Source organism: Amblyraja radiata, chromosome 37 (assembly GCF_010909765.2).
Source record: "Amblyraja radiata isolate CabotCenter1 chromosome 37, sAmbRad1.1.pri, whole genome shotgun sequence".
In the NCBI taxonomy this organism is placed as follows: Eukaryota; Metazoa; Chordata; class Chondrichthyes; order Rajiformes; family Rajidae; genus Amblyraja; species Amblyraja radiata.
Genome location: NC_045992.1, coordinates 6,062,451 through 6,083,977, shown reverse-complemented (window position 1 = coordinate 6,083,977; position 21,527 = coordinate 6,062,451). Strand labels below are relative to the sequence as shown.

Genomic DNA, 21,527 nt, shown 5'->3' with positions numbered 1-21,527 from the left:
CTCTCCAGAGGTGCTGCCTGGCCTGCTGAGTTACTCATTTTGGGTCTACCTTTAATTTAAACCAGCATCTGCAGTTCTTTCCTACACAGCCAAGTTAATATGGTGGCTAGAAAAGCTAGTCAGAGATTTGTTAGCATGGGGAAAGTGATATATCTTCTGAAGGCATAACCTTTTCCGCTATGAAGCCATTAGAAGCGTGATAAAACACTCCTTATTTGTCTAAATGAGTGCAGCAATGTATCCTTATTATCTATGAACAGTAGATGGGTGATAAAATGATGTTGGAAGATGTATTCACTTCACAATCCCATTGCTGATTCTTTTAAGTTAAGTCGTCAACTTTATTTGTCACAAAATGTGCAGTGAAATGAAAGGGCAATGCCTGCGGATTGTGCAAAAAAAACTAGAGCAGGAATAATCTTAACAATAATGACCAAGCGTCTCCACATTATTTGGAAATTGTTGCTTAAGTTTTCATTTATTTACAGTTACAAAAATATTTTCTGTAATATTTTGAGGAAAGTATTAAAATACAAAAAAGTGAACACTCTCTGATTGCTGTACTTTGTTTTCAATTCATGGCAAATTAAAGCAGACAGCTGCACCAGTCAGATTTAATGGATCCTTGTCTCTAATGATGGACTAGCAGCCCTGGTTTAACTGTAGCGTGGAACACACGTAGAGTTTGGAAGGTGACGCAAAAGTAACAGAATAGATGATAAAAATCTGTTGCGGGAGGTGTGCACCTGACAGAGCCATTATGTGACTCTGTTCTTTTATGTGGCGTTGTCCTTGTTATCTGGCAGTCGTAGCCCCATGCTCTGTAAGATATTAGATGTAGGTCCAGGAAGCCCAGCTTGAGAGCTGTAAGACTCCAGTAGGTTCTCCACTAGATTCAAATCCACATCCACGGGCAATATCTTCAAATTCTCTTTGGACTCAGCTCCGGCCTCTGTCTTGGATAATTCATGGTTGATCAGGTCGACCTTTGAAAAATCAAACAGAAAGCAGCATTAGCAATAAAAAGCAAAATTGAAACTGAACGTGAAAATTATGAAACACGATCATACAATCTGAAACATGATCTTTACTCTCTGATCTGTTGATTATTTCCCACAATGGAAATTTAAAAAAAAATAATAAAAAATAAATAAATTGGCTGATGCTGGAAATCTTAAATTACAATACTCAATTAGTCTGGCAACACCTACAGATGGGGGAAAAAGATCTGTATTTCAGATCCAACAAGCTTTAAAAAAAAAAAAAAGTTTAAAACTGATTTTATCAAAGCATTAGATACTTGGGGCTAAATAGTGTATATAATCATGCAATACTTATACTGAGATTAGAAGATTCAGACCAAGGGTGACATGTATTTTCCATCCCTGTTTGCCTCTGATGAAGAGGTCTTCAGAAGTCAACTGCATCAGTCTGGGGTTATACATAGGCCAAACTGGGTAAAGATGGCACGTTTCCTTCCAAGAAGTTTATTAGTGTTCCAGTTGGGTTTTACCGACAGTTTCATGTTTCCCAGCACATTAAGAAAATCCAGATTAACTCAACTATTCAAATCTAAATCCCCCAATTTCTCTGTTGAGATTTCAACTTGTGTCTCTGGATCTATGTTACAGAACTGGCTTTAATCTAGAGACAACTGTTCAAATACAATCATGACCACCGAGGGACTTAAATGCAATTAATAAAATACAAATCTGGAATTAAAAGCTAAAACAGCAAAATGGACTCTGGTAAAAATACCCTTCACTGAAGGAAACATTACATTTTACCTAGTCGGGCTTGTGTGTGAATCTAGATCTGCAGCAACGTGGCTGACTCTTATGCACCCTCAGATAAGCAACAAAAGCAGGCCCAGTCTGTCACACTCACACACTGTTAATAAATAAATGTAGACTTGATATCATGGAAAGGGAGGGAGTTGGATGACTTCAAATAGGAACACAAACCATTTATAATTTACTGTAATGGACAATTTCAACATTCCAAGTTCCTACCAGATAACATCAAAGGTAAACAGAAAATACGCATCACTATCTCTAAACCAGAACAATTTAGCTTGCTGTTAACATCACTCCGCAGAAAGCCGACAGATAATTCAAAATGTTTAGTAAGTGGCAAATGTGTTCACAATGAGCAGAAAAGGAAATATAAGGTTTGGAATAGAGGCTGAAAGCAAGGTTGATAACTTGGCAGAAGGCTTTGAAATGAATGGCTGAAGAGTATTCAAGAGAGTTTATTGTCATGTGTCCCTGATAGGACAATGAAATTCTTCCCCATGTATGGGGAAGTATTACAGAGATCAAATCAGTGATAAAAATCTAGCATCAAGTACATGGAGTCCACGTTATGCACAGGGCCCAATTAAATCAAAAAGATGTAATCGCACTAAATAAAGCTATTGTGTAAGTTATATGTGACATAATAGATACAGACCTGGTTGTGGGATAACACTGGCAATGCCAATGAGGCTGTTAAAATTGCCAGTGGTAATAGTTAGATCAGTTGTGAATCAGGTGCTCTTATGTAGAATGCACATAAAAGATAGCATACCTCGCCAGAGACTTTGGTAAAACTTTTGCCAATGTGGGTGCCTGCCAGCTCCCGATCCATCTGGTCCATGTAGTCTCGGATATTCCCCAATGTGTTTGTCGCTGATGCACATTCCTCTGGATTTCCCTCTTTTCTGTCAGAGTCTTCATCACTGTCCAACAAATCACTGTCCTCATCTTCAAGATCATCAGAATCAAGTTCTTCTGATTCCACCCCTTTAAATCAAGATCAGAATACTTACTACAGCACAACAGAGTCATTGAAGTGGGAAGGAAGACTACACAAACAATAGAAACAGCAGGCTCAGCAGTGTAGGTTAATATTTCAGTTCTGAAGGTGGGTGTACAGCTGAAACATTGACCTGTCTTTGTTTTTGTTTTTAAATGCTCAGCTTTGACAGACAGATGGAAGCAGTAACTTCTGTGATGTGCCATCAGTCCTACCTAGAATCTTTTCCAGAGCATTGGTGAAGGAGTTCACATCAAATTGAACTTCACTGCTAGCTGAAGACCTGACGGGAAGAATAAGAAAGAAAAGCTGGAGATTTATCTCAAATAAGACTTTGTCGCTGTTGATAATTTTGAAATGAAAGAATCTTCACAATACAGTGTCAATGATAATCTATTTTTAATATGGCTTTAACAATAATTTCCAATAGAGAATACAAAACAGTGAGTTACTCAATGAGGTTGGGAATATTTTAGCTCGTCAGCCTTCCAAATAAAAGTGCACACCTTGTTTGACAATATCATATGGCATGGTACAATAAGTATTCACGTTAAGCACGGAGATATGACTGAATCACATTATTTGGACATAATTCCGTTTTTAAGTCATACATTTCTCAAATAATCCACTCTTTTCTCCATAAAATACTTATGGATTTTGATTTTATAATAAATACAGAATGTAACCTAAATTCATTGAGCAGAAATGGCTGCAGCATATAAACACTCATAGATCAATATTATCGGTCAATAGCAATCAGACAATATCGTACACACATGAAGATCTTTAAAAATAAATATTTCCTCTTCCCATACCGTGGCACCTCTGCTCCTTCATACGATGAAACCTTTGATACAAATGCCTTCATACACTTGGTGATGTCCTGCAGATCATAACCATCCTCCTCCTCCTCCTCCTCATCCTCTTCTTCCTGCCTGGCAGCATTTAGCAGTTTTGTTCCAGAGGCCTCCTCCAGCATCTGATCCAGCTCTTCCAGTGAAATATTCAACCAACTGTCATCTAGGCAGACAATGATTGAAAACTAGGATAACCGAGAGCAGCAAATCACATCTCCACTTCGCAATTACATAGGACATTCATACAAATCTAGCCATCAAAACAAGCTGAGAGTTGCAAAGGAAAATCATACTTCAGGACACAATAACCATCCAAATTGTTGTAATGAAATAAATAAAAGAAGGCACCAGAGACACAGAAAATCTTGACAAGTATAAATAGAATAAATTGAAGGAAACGGGTCTGATGAGAAGATGGGTCAAGTGCCAGAGGTCACTGATTCAAGGCGTTGACAAATGATTAGATTAGATTAGATAGCCTTTATTGTCATTCAGACCGAAGTCTGAACGAAATTGAAGCAGTCATACATACAATACAATACAATAAAAATACAATAAAAAAACAACAATAAACACATATTAACATCCACCACAGTCTCCAGTCTCTTCCCTCCTCTTCTCCCTCTGCGCTGAGGCGATACCCCCCGGGCGATGTTACAACTGTCCCGCGACTCAAACACCGCGGCCCGGGGTGGTCGAAGCTGCCGCCCACCAGTCCTGCTGACGCAGCCGCTGGCCTGCGGCCGAACCCCGGACTCAGGCCACCGCCGCCAGAACACCGTCCCAGCCACCGGAGCACCGTTCCAGCCCCGAGCCGGATCGCCCTCACGTGAGTACCGTTACCGTCTCAGCCTCGCGCCAGGCCGCCCCGACATGGGCGCCGCTCCTCCCTCGGGCTGGGCCGCCCCGACATGGGCGCCGCTCCTCCCTCGGGCTGGGCCGCCCCGACATGGGCGCCGCTCCTCCCTCGGGCTGGGCCGCCCCGACATGGGCGCCGCTCCTCCCTCGGGCTGGGAACGCCGTACCTCCCCGAGCTCGGCCACTCCGACGGGAGCACCGTTCCTTCCTTGGGCCGGCCGCCCTCCCGGGAGCGTCACAGCCCCTCACGAAAGCGCTGTTCCAGCCCCGAGCCGGGCCGTCCTCACGAAAGCACTGTTCCAGCCCCGAGCCGGGCCGTCCTCACGAGAGCGAGCCCAGTGCGAGTCCTGACGGGCTCTGCCTCCTGAGCCTCGAGGTCGCCAGCTCCGCCATTAGGCCTCAGCGCAGACGGAGGCAGAGAAGGGGAATATGACAAAAAAGTCGCATTCCCCCGCAGGGAGAGACAGCAAGCCCCGTTTCAACCCCCCCCCCCCAAAATCAGAAACTAAAAACCAAAACTAGACTAACCAAAACGAAAATAAATAACACAAAAAACACAAAACAAACAGGACTGCCGTTGAGCCGCTGCAGCCAGAGCCGCGCCGCCACTGATCAAGAGGAGGAGGAGGATTTGGTTACGATCGGATAGGCACAACCTGAAAGCATGGCCTCATTTGTACCCTTTAAATGAGAACTGGAAATATATTGCATATATTATAGGATTTTAAAAAAATCCTGGGCTACAGGAACAAAAAAGGGGATAATTGACTGGATTGCTCTGCAAAGGCCCTCGGAGCAACTTGCCTCCTTTTGTACTGTTCTATGATTGAATGAACTACACAGACATTGTTATTCAATGTACCCACCATCCTCTGGAGGGAGGTTCTCCCCTTCTTTCTGTAGTTCTTCCACACTGCAGGACTGAGCTTGCAGAAGCTGCATAACCTGCTCTCCTCGGCTCAATGTCGATGAACTAAGGAGAGAAGAAAGACAGCATGACCAAAAAAAAAGGAGACAGTGTTATGAATAATTAATAATCCCAATAATTTCTCTGTGAAAATGCATAATTAGAAATGTTCATTTATTTGGAACAAGATAAAATCATAAACATAATATTTTCAAGTGGAAGTAATATTTCAGTATAGTACCAATTGTGAATAAAATTACTCTGTCCAATTACAAAAGAACGCATCTACAGCAAATCAGTCACAATTTAACAACACGATGCTATTTAAATGGGCTTCCAGACACACTTCCAATGCTGCCCCCATTCTAGGCATCCTCCCAAGCAGGGATTGACTATAATTTCTTACTAATAGAGACAAACAAATATAGTTTTGGCAAGTTAACAGCTAGTGTATGTCGACCTAATTGAATGCAGTCAAATTGAACAACTACAACACACTCATCACTTAGTAATTGGCGAATATAGCATTACATTAAAATACTGGTTCTTACACTAAGCAGTCTATGTTTAACTCTTGATCTTCCCCTCATTGTTTACAAGCCTGAATATACAGCCTGGAATTGGCACTGGTATGTTACATGGTGACGTAGAGTGCTGCAGTAAGTCAGCACGTTAGGCAGCATTTCTGAGTTACTCCAGCACATTGTGTCTTTTTTGTAAACCGGCACCTGCAGTTTCTTGTTTCTATGTTAAATGGTGGTTAAGACTGCACAGTAAACCAAAGTACAAGCAGGTAGTCTGATTTAGGGTATCAAAAGAGCTTAAATATTAATTGTTTAATTTTTGGTTAATATGTTTTATTTTTCAGTTATTACTAGCATTTGGTAAAAATCAGGTAACACTATATTACATGCCCTCAAATAAATTATGTTTGGTCAGTAGTCTGCATGGTATCTACAAATTTAAAGATGTGGTCTTAAAATAAATATACTTGGTTGACATTACAAATGTACTGCCAGTCTTATTAGTATCAAAACTTAAATTAAAAAATATATTTAAGTTTAGGAGTGTTCAAAGAAAATCAAGTGTGAGGCATGGTGCTCTTCTAATCAGCTCTAAGCCTTCTGTTACCTTTCATAGAAACATAGAAATTAGGTGCAGGAGTAGGCCATTCGGCCCTTAACCGCCATCTCATCACTGTAAACTCTTCTACCATTACACAATGCAACTTTATAGGACTTTGGTTCAGACACATTTGGAGTACTGCTGGTAGTTTTGGTCGCCTTTTACATAAAGATGTGGAAACTTTGGAAAGGTTGCAGGGAAGGTTTACCAGAATGGTGTATGGATTAGGGGGTATTAGCTACAGGGAGAGTTTGGACAGGCTTGGATACTTTTCTCTGGAATGCAGGAGGCTGCACGGAGACCTGATGGAAGTATAAAAAATGATGAGCCGTATAGATACAATACACAATATGAACATTTTTCCCAGAGGGCATAGCTTTAAGGTAAGAGGGTCAAAGTTTAAAGGAGATGCGTAGGGCAACCTTTTTATTTACACAGTGAGTGCCAGTGGTGTGGTTGAGGCAGATACGATAGTGGCTTTTAGGAGACCTTTTGATCAGCACATGGATACGCAGGGAATGGAGGAATATGGATTATGTGCAGGTAGATAAGGGGTGGGTTTTGGCATCATGTTCAGCAGACATTATGGGCCGAAAGGGGCTGTTCTTGCATTGTGTGGTACTGTTCTATGTACATCCAAACAATCATCCCGCCGTAACTTTGCTTTATTGTGGGCTCCTCTTCTCTTGCCGGCACTTCGAAGGGCTGCCTCGAAGGGCCAAATGGCCTCCTCCTGCACCTATTTTCTATGTTTCTCACTGCCATCTTCACAAAATAACTAGACAGCTTTAAGTCAGCTTTAAAAGTCACCTTTTATCTCAGAATTCTTTCAATTTCCTCAGAGCTGTGTTTATTGTGTGCACAAATATTGTACTTATGTGGCAGGTTTTAAATCCCTTAGTAATTGCAGCTGAGCTTTATCAACATACGAAGCAAAGCTAGCAAGAGAATGAAGAAAGCAGTCAAGAGCCAATGTTATCAATTTAGTCATGAGGGTTGCTTATTCCAGAATTGTGGCGACGCTCCAGATGTTTTCAGCCACAATTTGCCAGAGCAGCCGTTTGGAATATACACAAATCGTAAAACAAAGTGCTGCATGAACTCAGTGGGCCAGGCGACCTGTGGAGGGAATGGACAAACATAATTTTGGGTCAGGACCCCGAAGAATGAGAAGACGCTGGCTGACCCGCTGAGTTCATCCAGCACTTTGTTTAAAAAAAAAAAAAAAAAATCAAGATTCCAGTATTTGTAGTTTTGTGTGTCTCAGTTTGGTTTTGGAATCTCAGTCTTAAGTCATAAATTTTCAGCTGTGTATGCATTTCCAGCTTGGTGTGAATGGTTCCTCCATTCTCAGTGAAGTGCATGAGATTGCACGACTAACATGGTTGGGAGAGGGTAGACTAACAGCACACTGTTAAAATGGGGAGACTTCCACAGCTGGACCTGAAATAATCTATTAAAGAGTCTGCCGCATCTTCTCAGCTGTCGGAAACAGCTCAGACAGTCCAAATATATCAAGAGGCTATTATTCACATTCTTGGAGGTTTCACTCCCAACTATGAGACAAGGCGCTGTCAGTGAACAGAGGGCTATAAATAGTAAAACAACAAACAGTATGTTGGAGACTATGGTTGGATGAGAAACTAGCAATAAAAATGACCAATTAAATGCTGTCCATGCCATGAATTTAAACAATTTATCAGAACAACTGTATCATGGACTGAATTTCAACCCAGTTTTGTGAACCTCTGTGCACAGGGTACTGATCTGGTACGGTACCTTTTAGGTCTGGCCACCGACTGTTGGAAGTAAATCTCTGCCATTTGGAGCAATTCTCTGTATCGTGCTGAACCTTCCAGCTCCCCCTATTGAAGATAAACACACACATTCTCACAACATGCTGCTATTAAAAATAAAACTAGCCTCCAGACATGTGGCTGAGTTTAATATATCATCTACCTCTTTGTTGCCAACATTTCCATGCCTTTTTCTGGTCGCGAGGAGCTTGCAAATCTAAATCTATATTGCTTAAGATTTTCTGAACGTGACTTTCCCAATGATCAGCTAAATACAGTTTGATCACCAATCCATTCATTTAGATACGTTAACACAGAATTTAAAAACAGAACTCATGCATAATACTTCGATAGCTTTCAAAATCTTCTTCCTACATAGACAATTGACAGGTTGGACTGAGGCATGTGAAGTATCTGCCCGGTTTTATGATTGGAAGTTTTTCCACTGATCAAGGAAGGTTACCATAGCTAGTTGTAAATCAAATCTACAAGAACACCAGCTACTGTATGAGAGTTAAACTGATGATTTAGACAAGTCCCAGACGTTTTTTTAATGAACTGGCAGCAGTACACAGCATGCAACTAAAATGGTGCCTCAATAAAATTGTTATTAAAGTCACCACAATATCCTTGCATGTTTTATTAACTATTTATTTAGCCCGCAACCATGTAAGCCAGAGAGAACAGAAGGAACAATCATTCCCTTTCTGGTTTATGGGAGTTCTCAGCTCTCAAATGATCTTGTATCAATTTGTTTATGCCTCCGGAAGGTTTAAATTTGAAATATGATACAATTTCTAAATCTGACTTCTGGAGTGGACATTTAAATCAATGAAGCAATCTGTAGTATTTATTTTTGTGGCTTTTGGATGCTACAGGAGTCCAAGAATAATGTGCACCCTTTAAAATGTTGCTACTGGGGAGCAACATTCTAATATTCTCTCCTATATTGAGTTTTTCCCCCCCAATAGCACCAATATTATTTTAAATTGAGAAGAAACTACCTAAAACACTACGAAGAAAATGGGAAGATTAGTAGGCAAATTGCCTGCTGTAAATTAATGAGTTGAGAGAAGCGAGAAGAGAGACCATAGGAGAGGGCCAGGAGGAAATATCAGAGGCCTTGAAAGCTGGTTACTATTAATAAGGGGCATGGATAGCTCGTCAAACAGAATAAAAGATTTGGGGAAGACCATTGGGAAAGAGAAATGAGCTGGAAGACGTAAAAATTATTGGAAGAACAGGACAATTACGTAATTTGAATACAAAGATTAGAATCTTTAAACAAAACATTTAGGTGCAACAGCCAGCAATGGTCGGGAGTAAGAACAGGTGAAGTTTGTTCAGAGTGAAATAGTTGGAGCTGAGGAAAGCACTGCAAGAAGCCATCAGCTGCAAAAACACTGTTGGAGGACTGTTTTTAAAGCAGGGGTAGAGTCAGGCATCATGCCAAGATAGACGAAGATAACAGTGTTGCGTCAGGATTGAACAGCCAGGGCCAGCCAGAGACCAATGAGAGGATCGGAGTCAGAGACGTGGGTGGGAGTTTGTGGTAGGGAGAAATATAACAGTGTTGGTTGTAACAGTGTTCAGCTGGAGGAAAAAGTGATTTGTCCAAGACTGCATGTCATTTTAGTAGTCAAACAATGGAAAAATAATGAAGGCATCTACACTGTGTGTCACTGGCATATTTGTGACAGCTGTACTGAAGATTATGCTGCTATGAGAGATGGTAACAATAGCGTTGCGTTATTGACTAGTAATCCAGAAACCTTGTCTAATCATTTCAAGTCCTGCAACAGTTGTATGAATTTAATTGTTAATTAACTAATAAACTAACGTCAATAATGGTGATCGAACCCGGATCTCTAGTGGAGCAGCAGCTCCACTAATAATGCCACTGTGTTACCCTAAAAAAATGCAGAATTTGCTTCATATTTCTCAAGAAGTCACTACTCTGCAAAAATGGCTTTGCTTAAATACAATTAGATGAAGGAAAGATTTGAATTCCTATAGCACTTTTATTTTATAACCATGGGACATTCTATAGCACTATAGGTCGTTTCAGTGCTCCATTTTAAAGTTGTGTCACAGCAACACATTAGGATGAATAAACCACTTCTGCGTAACATAATTTGCGGTTACCCATTTCATTTACCGACAGCTGCTGTGCTTAATAGAAGTAAGCTACTGAAAATCTGGGGAGTCAGTAACCAAGTCGATCTCATAAGCCTCTAGAAAGTTGTGAAATTAGCAGTAAGATTCCCTCAAAAACAGTTCACTGCAACCGAGTTCTACATGCAACATTTCAACAGCATGAGATGTGAATCCAGAGTGACAATAACCAGTTCTTACCCTGAAATAGGCATTTTTCTTTAGGCTGTTCAGAAACCCTTCCCACTGGGGGTCACTGGCGACAGCATTTCCAGCTTTAATATTAGAGGCAGTCCGGGAACATTTGGCACATAGGATCTCAAAACCGTGGGCCTAGGGAAGGAAAGGAAGTGAGGTAAATAGTATTTATAGCTAGGAAAGAACTGCAGATGCTGGTTTACATCGAAGGTACCTAGTATTTAAGCTCCATGACAGCAAAACAAATCCAGTTGACAAGCTCTTAAAAAGCATCCGGTTAACAAAATATTCAGAAATGGTCAAGAAAATACTGTTTATGAGATGGTTTGGAAGAGATTTTATGCTTATCTTGTTTCCCCTATCATTTCACACCTTGCTAGTCTTTCCATAGTGAGACTCTAAGGATCTTGGTTTTGGGTTATGTATTTAGGATATTAAAAAATAAAAAATAAACCATTAAAGGAGGAACTGGAGTATGCTCCTCGGCCCCTCAGGACTGCTCCACCATTCAATATGATTATGGCTGACCCGCTCCTCATCCTCTCTTTTGTGCCAGTTCTCTATAGACGTCAATTCCCTGATCTCTCAAAATTTGACTATTACTTCTTAATACTGGTGTTGATCAAGGTGCTACAATCCTACAAGATGGAGAATTCCAGCGGTTCACCACCCTCTGCGAGAAGTTTCTACGCACCTCGGTTTTAAGTGACTGCCTCCTAATCCTGTAACTATGTCCCTTTGTTTGAGATTTTTCCCATTCGTGGAAATATTTCAACATTTGCCCTCTCAATTTCTAAAGTTTCAATAGGGCCACCCCCTCATTCTTCCAAACTTCATAGAATATAGATGTAATTTTTTTAGGCATTTGTGATTAGATATTCATCTCCTCAAGAACTGCATTTGACTGTTTCCATTGTCAGTATACCCCCCATCGCCACACAAAACTGCTTCCAAAATAATTTCAAGATTTCTGCCCTCACTGCACTGTTTTTTTTCTTCACCCCATGTGAAGAGCCATTTTTTGATACCCAGTCCAAAATTTGCCCTTTTCTAGCTTTTACTCATACCTTTCTGAAATTAGTGAAAAAATAGTATTCTAGGCATTTCTCTTCATAACTTAAATATCTTCATTCAATGTGGAGGTTAAACTTTGGTTACCCTCCACATAAAATGCCTTCCTCAAGCTCAGTAAGCATGACTGGGTGCAGCATTCAGCCTGCTTTGACCATTTTACCCCATAATAATCCCTTGCAAATATTTCAATTATAGGTTTAGGGGTATAGTGAAAAACTTTGTTTTGCATGCTGTACAATTAAATAATGCTGTACATAAATACAATCAAACTCAAGTACAATAGGTAAAGCATGAATACAGAGTGCAGAATATAGTTCTCAAAGTAACCAAATTGTTCACTAGAGGGCACTCTTGTTTAACAGTAAAACATCCGAGTATAGTAACAGGTTCATTGTCAGCATTTCTTACCAGTTTCATGCCCAGTGCGTGTGCTTTGAAGTTCTGGTCAGATTGTGCAGGCAGCTTGTAACCGCTCCGTCTATCTGGCAAGAACGGCTGCTGTTGTAACTGGGCATACAGACATTTCGAAAATGTCACCTAAAATAAAGAAAAGTTGCAATGAGCTTAATGAATGTTCAGGAGCAACCACTTCCCCACAACCATCAGGCTATTAAACACTACAACATCCAAATAAGCTCTGAACTAGACACACTTGGGGTCATTATCCTTGAACTATATCTCATATGACAATAAAACATTCTTGACTTAAATATTTAACAGCTCCCTCTCTGTTGATTAATAAGTTCAGAAGTAGTCATTTAGACGCATTTACATGTAACAATATTTTTTTCCCCTGGTCATTGAATTAAAAGGCATTTTATTTCTTCTTCACAGATTTAAGAGGGGTATGTTGGAAAGAAAGAATAAAAAGAACAAATTACAAATACAAATAACACATGTTGGGATTTTCCTGCCCTGGTCACCTTAAAGCCAGGGTAAGATAAATTTCCCTCAGAACTGTGGTAATGATGTGGGTTTAGTGAGTTATAACTTTTTCCATTGGTTGATGCATGATGCATTGGCATGCCCCTCACTGAATGGTGTATTGTAGGAGCAGATAAGCTGATACAGGAATGAGATGTTTATTCACTTCCGGTTGTGGCTGTGCCAAATGTTGGCAGAATTATGCAATTATCAGCATGTACCACAAATAATATTATGTGCAGGTAATATTATGTGCACGATCATTATGGGCAGAGGGGTCTGTTCCAGCGCTGTACTGTTCAATCTTCTATCTATCTTCTTCTCAATGGTGCAAAAAGTCTGTACAGTGTCCAGTGAAATTCCTTACCAGAGCCATCACACATGTCTCAGGAAGAAAGAACTTAAAGAAACGGCAAGCTCTTAGGTCGATTGGATCGCGTAGATAGAAGGCCTGGATGGCAGGCGCCAACAGGTCTGGGCGATGCTTTAACACTGCAGCTATACCTGCTGGAACGTAGCAGTAAGCTCTGTGCTGATCATTGCAAATCTTTTCTGGATAACTGTGGAAGACAAAGAAGTATCACTCGAGGTAAAAGAAGGAAGAATCGAAAATCAATTGACCCAATTCATAATTTTTTTAATAGATTCCATTGATTAAAAAAACAACAGTAAATGTGACTGACTGCAATGGCTTTTTTTTTGCCCTGTACATTGTGTTCTTTTCATCATGTCTAGATTTATTGAAATCTAACCTGAATTTGACTGCTCACATGCTAGAATCGATGCTAAATGAATCTTTGGAAAATATAAAAGCACAAAATCAGTAAGCTATGCTAGAACTCGTAATCATTCCAAGTTTCTGGATCTAAAATGGAAACATTAGAAATAATTAGATAAAGCTAAGAACTCGTCTGTCACTGGAGGGTTACGCAGCATTACTAAATGCTGAAGTGCATTTTCCATGACAAAATTGACATAAAAATTGTGTTTGTTTCTTGTAACCTTTTGATGGGGAAAAAATGTGTATTATTCTTGGGAATTAATGAAGACAGACAATGAGTTACCTTTGAATACGTCTGTTTATAACTTTGCGAATGGGCTCTGTTGCCAGGCACTTTTCTGAATGGGTGGGAAGCAGGCCGAGGACTTCAGGGATGGTCGGATGGCCAGCCGGTAACCACGATAGTTCCCCTGTGTTCTGAGGGAGTGGTATGATGTGCAACTCCCCATGATAGAAAAATACCTAACAAGGATCAAAAATAATAAAACTTCAGTTCTGTCTAAAATGTCAGGGTCAACAATCTATCTACAATTATTGAAGGTGCAATTACCAGTTGCATAAGGAGCTAGAGAAACAGTTAGTACAAAAAAATAATGCCACCGATTAACTTTTTTCAACATACAATATTCCAGTACTAAAACAAGGTTGCAAATTTCAGTTTACAACCAAGTGTCCTTATGGTTTTCTGTTATCTAATTACATTTTTAGCTCTAATAAGGCAAAATAAAACATTCACTGAATTGCTGTTTCTCCACTTCACGTGCAAAATTATTTTGTTTTCCTTTATAACAGCCACAGCTTATGGGAAATGAAAGACATGCATATGTTTACATATATTCTTTTTACCCTTTTTACATTGCAATTAAGTGATATTAATATGTCATCGCTATTGTAATCAAATAACACACAATAAGCTCCTATAAATAATATCCATGATCAGATAATCCATTTTAACAAAAGTTGAGGGAGGCCCAAACATTAGCCACGACGCTGGGGAGAACTCCATAATATCAAATGGAAAAGTCCATGTCCATTTGCAAGAACAGTCTAGTCGATATTTATAGTCTATTATAGAATATATTCTCATCAACAGTGTGTCAGCAAACAAATTACTGTGACATTTTCCCCCAACTTGTTCTTTGATGAATAAATCCATACAAGTCCCTGAAGTAATTATGGCGCTACTTTTGACCCTATAAGTAAGAATTGTATTGTTCTGATCCTGGTGTGGCAATTGGCAATCTATGGTATTTGATAAACTATGGCAATTAAATACTCTCAATTCTTAACCTTGTAAGTAATTCACTATTATAATTTGTATTATATGACATTAAATAGTCACGTACCCAAACTTTTATCCTAATGTGGTAGTTAGCACATAAATGGTCGATGGACATTGTTTCTTCCATAGGTTAAATGAAAAGGTTTCTTTCTGTATTGTATATGACTAAAAACTACTCTTTAGTTCTTCAGAAACCACCATAAACGTAATAGTGAATACCATATACATTTACAAAACGAATAATTATGCTCTATCTAATAGACAGAATTATAGCAACTTCTTTATTGTATTCAGTCCACTACAACCCATGTAGACTTTAATTCTAAGTTAATTAAAGCGTTTGCAATAGAGAGACAATAGGCAAGATAAGAGTGAAGGGTTTCTTACACGGTTTACACTGGTGTCAGGGTTTAACCATTTGGGCAGATCCTTGGCAGCCTCTATCAGCAGGAAGTCCCCATCTTCATCCTCTATGCTAATTGCAAAAAACAAAAGGTTAATGTTAGTTTAACGTACAAAGAGTCTCGTTCTCTAGAGATATTGGAATATATTATTTCAAAATTTCATTTCTCAATAATATGCAATGACAATACCTTGCCACCAAGTCTGGGAACTCTTTGGTGATCTGTTGAATAAGGTACACAATCAGCCACTCATCATCCACATTATCACCAAAGTTTGTCATACCACCGATATGGGAAGGAATGTCTCCTGAAATGAACAGACTTGCATTACCTTTAAAACACATTAAGACATGGTGCACCAAAGTGTCTACACTCTCAGAATTAGGAATAAACTTTATTATAAAGGATCATTGACATGCATAGATATAGCAATAGGTAGCACTGTGGCGTAGCTAGCAAAGATGCTGTATCACAGTACCAGCGACCCGGGTTCGAGCCTGACCTCAGCTGCTGTCTATGTTGAGTTTGCATGTTCACCCTGCGACAACATGGGTTTTCTACGCGTGCTGGTTTTCTTCCCACATCCCCAAAAGTATGTGGGTTTATTGGCCTCTGTACATTGCCCCAAGTGTTAGGAGTGGATGAGAAAATGGGTACAGAACTTGGGTGGACAGCCGTGCTCGTATGCCGAGGGTCAGCGGGTCCGAGATGTGCTTTCCCAGCCTCAAATGTTGCTTCCTGTCTGTCAGGAAGTTGGTGATCCACTGACATAGGGGCTCAGGCAGTCAACTGGGAGAGTTTGGAGTGTAGTAGCTCTGGCACAATAGTGTTGAATACATTTAAAATCCACAAACATTAAAATATTTAATTTTCACATCTTAATAAAGATTATGCTTTTAGTTTAGCTATATAGCATGAAAACAGGACCTTCGGCTCACTGAGTCCACGCTGGCCACTGATCACCCGTTCTCTTTTACAATGGAAAGTCAATATTACAGTCATATCCTCCTACTATTGGTGATACTGAAGAGAAGCATTGTACAATTTAAGTTTTATGAATATGGCATGTTGATATCCTGACTAATATGCATATTACAAATGTCTGCTCAATGTGGGCCAATATAATTTTTAATGAAAATGTAAATCAAATACTTTTAAGTTTTTGGAAACCTATGATAACATCTGAATTGGTTTGTAAATTGAAAATAGACACAAAATGCTGGAGTAACTCAGCGGGTCAGGCAGCATCTCACAAAAGATATAGATGATGTTTCGGGTCGAGACACTTCTTCAGCCAATTGTGTGGGCAGGCAGCAGCTGCGGAGATATAACCCATAGAATAATGGGGTAGCGTAGGAAGGAACACTGAAGGTTTTGCAGGTTTACACTGAAGTAGGCACCAAGTGCCGGAGTAACTCAGCGGGTCAGGCAGCATCTCTGGAGAGAAGGAATAATGTAGACCAGAAACGTCACACATTCTTCTCTCCAGAGATGCTGCCTGTTCTGCTGAATTACTCCAGCATTCTGTGTCTACTTTCATAGTATAATGGTGCTTGGCCAGAGGAAGAGCCTTTGTCTCTCCACTGACATCAGTCTGATGAAGGGTCTCGATCCGAAACGTCGCCAATTCCTTCTCTCCATAGATGCTGCCTCACCCGCTGAGTTACTCCAGCATTTGATGTCTAACCATGGATTCAAATACAGATTGTGGAACCACAGCAAGCTTCGCGGTGAAGTTGCAGGCAGAGTTCACTGGCAGAGATCCACTCACCCCGGGCCGCCGTGTAGTTCAGGCTGAAGGCCTCGTTGTGCCAGATGTACCCGGCGGACAGCAGGGCCAAGCGGCCCATGATCGCCTCCCGCTGCCGCTCCCATCTGTCCCTGCAGGTGCGGGGGTCGGAGAGCGAAAGGTGGTCGCTGAGGTAGAGCCGGTAACGCACCGTGTCCTGCAGCACCCGCTCCCGCATCCCCTCCACCAGCCCTTCCATCATAGGCCAGCGCCGCCTGATGTCCGTCACTAAAACACCTCCGCTCGGTTCGTTCCAACCCTCAAACGCCTCCCCCCTCCCCCTCCCCCTCCCCCTCTCCCTCCGCCTCCCCCCCCGGCGTCACGTGATCGTGCCAATGACGTAATCACGCCCGGGATGCTCTGCGACGTCTTTCGTCACGGAGGGCACCTCCCCCCCCGGCGTCACGTGATCGTGCCAATGACGTAATCACGCCCGGGATGCTCTGCGACGTCTTTCGTCACGGAGGGCACCTCCCCCCCCCCGGCGTCACGTGATCGTGCCAATGACGTAATCACGCCCGGGATGCTCTGCGACGTCTTTCGTCACGGAGGGCACCTCCCCCCCCCTCCCCGCGTGACGACACCGCGTACAGAACATCAACTGCCGCTCAGGTTTGAATCTGACCTCCTGGTGAAGTGTGTGTGTGGGGAAGGAACTGCAGATGCTGGTTTAAACCAGAGACAAGCACAAAGTGCTGGAGTAACTCATGTGGGACAGGCAGCATCTGTGGAGAGAAGGAATTAGTGATGCTTCGGACTGAAGAAGGGTCTCGACCCGAAGTGTCACCCATTCCTTCTCTCCAGAGATACTGCCACAGATGTGTACAGCAATTCGTTCTTCCCCCGCACAATTAAAGCATGGAATAATCTCCACCCTACTATAGTTACCCAACCAGATGCAACTAAATTTAAAGCAGCTCTTTCTTCCCAATAACCCTTTCTGGCTTAAGCCCTCCCTTCACCACCTCCAGTTTAAATTCCATTTGGAATATTTTGGAAGACCAAGAAACCAAGAAAAAAAAAAAGCTGTTGGAAGTGTACAATTCATTAACCTTGGGTATACAAGCAAAGAATTTCACTGTGACTTGTCACATGTGACAATAAAGCCTTCAATTCAAACCAACACGGCAGCTAATATTTGCCATTTAACAAGCCCACTGTCTTTAGCATTATACCTCCGATTTACCCCAGTCTGAAGGGTTTCGGCCCGAAACGTTGCCTATTTCCTTCGCTCCATAGATGCTGCTGCACCCGCTGAGTTTCTCCAGCACTTTTGTCTACCTTGCTATTAACACATTCGTTGTCACTACCTTTGCATTCCGATCCATGTGAAGTTCAGAAGACGCCAGCCAGTATCAGTTGTCAACACAATCATTGTCCTTACCTTGACACATGCAGCAGGCACTCGGAAGCCATCTGAGGAATTTGCCAGCAACACATCCACTGTCATTGTCTTTGTGTCCCATTCCACGCAGAATGGAGAAGTTGCAATCTAGTGCCAGTTATTAACATATGAAGTATCACAGCTTCAGGGAACAGCACCATCTGAGACCGCAAGAAATTGCAGAGAATTGTGGCCGCAGCCCAGACCGTCACACAAACCAACCTCCCTTCCATTGACTCCATTTATACCTCACATTGCCTCAGCAAGGCCAGCAGCAAAATCAAGGACGAGTCACACCCTGGCTATTCCCTCTTCTCCCCTCTCCCATCGGGCAAAAGGTATAAAAGTGTGAAAATGCACACCACCAGATTTAGGGACAGTTTGTTCCCAGCTGTTATCAGACAACTGAACTCTCTGGTACTCTACCAGAACTAGAGAATAAATAGTCCTGAATGACTATCCGCCTCATTTGGAGATCCTTGGACTATTTTTGATCAGACTTTACTGGTTTTATCTTGTACTAAACGCTACTCCCTTATCATATATCTGTGCACTGTGAATGGTTTGATTGTAATCATATATTGTCTTTCCGCTGACTGGTTAGTATGCAACAAAATCTTATCACTGTATTTTGGTTTGGTTCCCTAGATGACAAGAAGGTAAGGGGTGAAAAGGAAGATGTATTTTCAGCAGTAGCAATGGAAAATGCCCTGAGAATGGGAGTGGCTGGTTGAGATGAAGAGTGAAACAGACTGTAAAATAAACAGTGAAATAGAATGAAACAGAGAGAACAGTCATTTGGGAATGTTTAAAGAGGAGGGGCTGTTATGTCTGATGTGGGAATATTGTTGGAGATGGCAGAAATTGTGGAAGATGATCCTTTGAATGTGGTGCAGTGGAAAGTGAGGATGAGCGGAGTGCTGCATAGGGGGTTAGTTTAGAGTGAACAAGGGCAGTGGTTAAATTGATCGTACACTAAACAGAAAATACTGGAAGCATCAGGTCAAAGCATCAGGAGGGGAAGAAACATGACTGATGTTTATACAGTGCTTTTACATCAACAACTTGCATTACCATGAACTGTTACATTAACAACATCCTATTTATTCAGCACATTTTCTTCTTTATCAGGTAGAGATGTCACCATACGATTACCGTCTGAAGAAGGGTCCCGACCCTAAATGTCATCTAATCATGTTCACCAGAGATGTTGCTTGACCAGATGCGTTACTTCAGCACTTTGTGTGTTTTTACGTAAATCAGCATTCTCCAACAGGATCAAGAATGACTTGCTTCCACTTCAGTTTAGTGGGTTCAGAGAAGACTATGAGGCTCATGTGGGACTCTGGACAGGAGGTGCTTGGCAGGTGAGTCAATGGGAAGTGGTGAACTCCCTCTGCCATTTGCTTTGGGCTTCTGTGTACTTCTGACAAATGGGCTCAAAGTTCGTAGTGCCAGTCTGAACATTCTTAAACCATCCTGAGTGGTCACAAACTGTGGATTCTGAGAAGTAGTGTGGATGCTACACCACCTCCATTGGGCTTGAACGTTATTAACTGTGAAGTACTTTGGAAAGTGTCGAAAGAGTGGAAAGTAGGGTTATTACAGGAGATTTTCTAGCTCTTGTCTTGGTTTCTTGGTCCTCCAAAATATTCATAGAAACATAGAAAATAGGTGCAGGAGTAGGCCATTCGGCCCTTCGAGCCTGCACCACCATTCAATATGATCATGGCTGATCATCCAACTCAGTATCCTGTACCTGCCTTCTCTCCATACTCCCTGATCCCTTTAGCCACAAGGGCCACATCTAACTCCCTCTTAAATATAGCCAATGAACTGGCCTCAACTACCTTCTGTGGCAGAGAATTCCAGAGATTCACCACTCTCTGTGTGAAAAATGTTTTCCTCATCTCGGCCCTAAAAGATTTCCCCCTTATCCTTAAACTGTGACCCCTTGTCCTGGACTTCCCCAACATCGGGAACAATCTTCCTGCATCTAGCCTGTCCAACCGCTTAAGAATTTTGTAAGTTTCTATAAGATCCCCCCTCAATCTTCTAAATTCTAGCGAGTACAAACCGAGTCTATCCGGTCTTTCTTCATATGAAAGTCCTGACATCCCAGGAATCAGTCTGGTGAACCTTCTCTGTACTCCCTCTATGGCAAGAATGTCCTTCCTCAGATTAGGAGACCAAAACTGTACGCAATACTCCAGGTGTGGTCTCACCAAGACCCTGTACAACTGCAGTAGAACCTCCCTGCTCCTATACTCAAATCCTTTTGCTATGAATGCTAACATACCATTCGCCTTCTTCACTGCCTGCTGCACCGGCATGCCTACTTTTAATGACTGGTGTATCATGACACCCAGGTCTCGTTGCATCTCCCCCTTTCCTAATCGGCCACCAAATGGAATTTAAACTGGAGGTGGTGAAGGGAGAGCTGCAGTAACCCAAACCTTAATTATACATTGACTTAATGGAGAGTTAAACTGAAATGGAAAAAAAATGCGACGTAGCAAATAGAGATAGCCAAATGTTACATTAATTCTATGGACTACGTTAGGACTCTTTAGGTGTAAACTGAAATATTAATATCTAATTTATTGTGCTCACATAAAGTAAATTACTTTGATTATTTCTGCAGCCGTTTATCTGATTTTGAACTTTGCTCTTGCCTTTTAAAACAAAGACCAAAGTTCAAATCCTTATGCACTTGTCAAACATGGAGGTGAAAAAGGCTGTGGTTGGCATGGTTTTCGTTGCAATGATGAGTAGCCAGGGCGTTTCTTTGGGTAAGAAATACAAATGGAGACTGACAGTGGATTGCAAAGCTGTGATTTGGTTGTGATATTCATATCATATTGACCTGTTGGATTGAATATCTCCTGGTTTAAAATCTAAGACTTGATAGCTGCCATGTAGATTGGATTCATGTCTTTCATGTTTTAAGTGTTTTTTATTTGTGGACATGGATTCAGGTTTTGCTGTTGAGTGAGGCTGGCAAACAATGTTGAACTTTAGGACATAAAGGATCGCAGAGTATCCAGTATAGTTTTGTGCAGAGGCTAAAAAAGAAGACGAAGGTACACAAAAATGTTGGAGAAACTCAGCGGGTGCAGCAGCATCTATGGAGCGAAGGAAATAGGCAATGTTTCGGGCCGAAACCCTTCTTCAGACTGGCTCCAACTCTAAAAAAGA

At 41.4% G+C, this 21,527-nt stretch overlaps 1 protein-coding gene across 1 annotated transcript; it reads right to left on the bottom strand.

Moving 5' to 3' along the window:
- Window positions 1-448: 448 nt before the first annotated feature.
- On the bottom strand, window positions 449-17,210 carry ecd (ecdysoneless cell cycle regulator). Its single transcript, XM_033012990.1, has 13 exons — window positions 16,928-17,210; window positions 15,346-15,463; window positions 15,140-15,227; window positions 13,754-13,932; window positions 13,057-13,249; window positions 12,174-12,302; window positions 10,695-10,826; window positions 8,323-8,408; window positions 5,378-5,484; window positions 3,612-3,816; window positions 3,012-3,079; window positions 2,569-2,783; window positions 449-986 (listed from the first exon to the last, which is right to left on the bottom strand). The coding sequence occupies exons 1-13, from the start codon at window positions 17,145-17,147 to the stop codon at window positions 777-779; spliced, it is 1,950 nt and encodes a 649-aa protein (XP_032868881.1). The 5' UTR covers window positions 17,148-17,210; the 3' UTR covers window positions 449-776.
- Window positions 17,211-21,527: the final 4,317 nt, after the last annotated feature.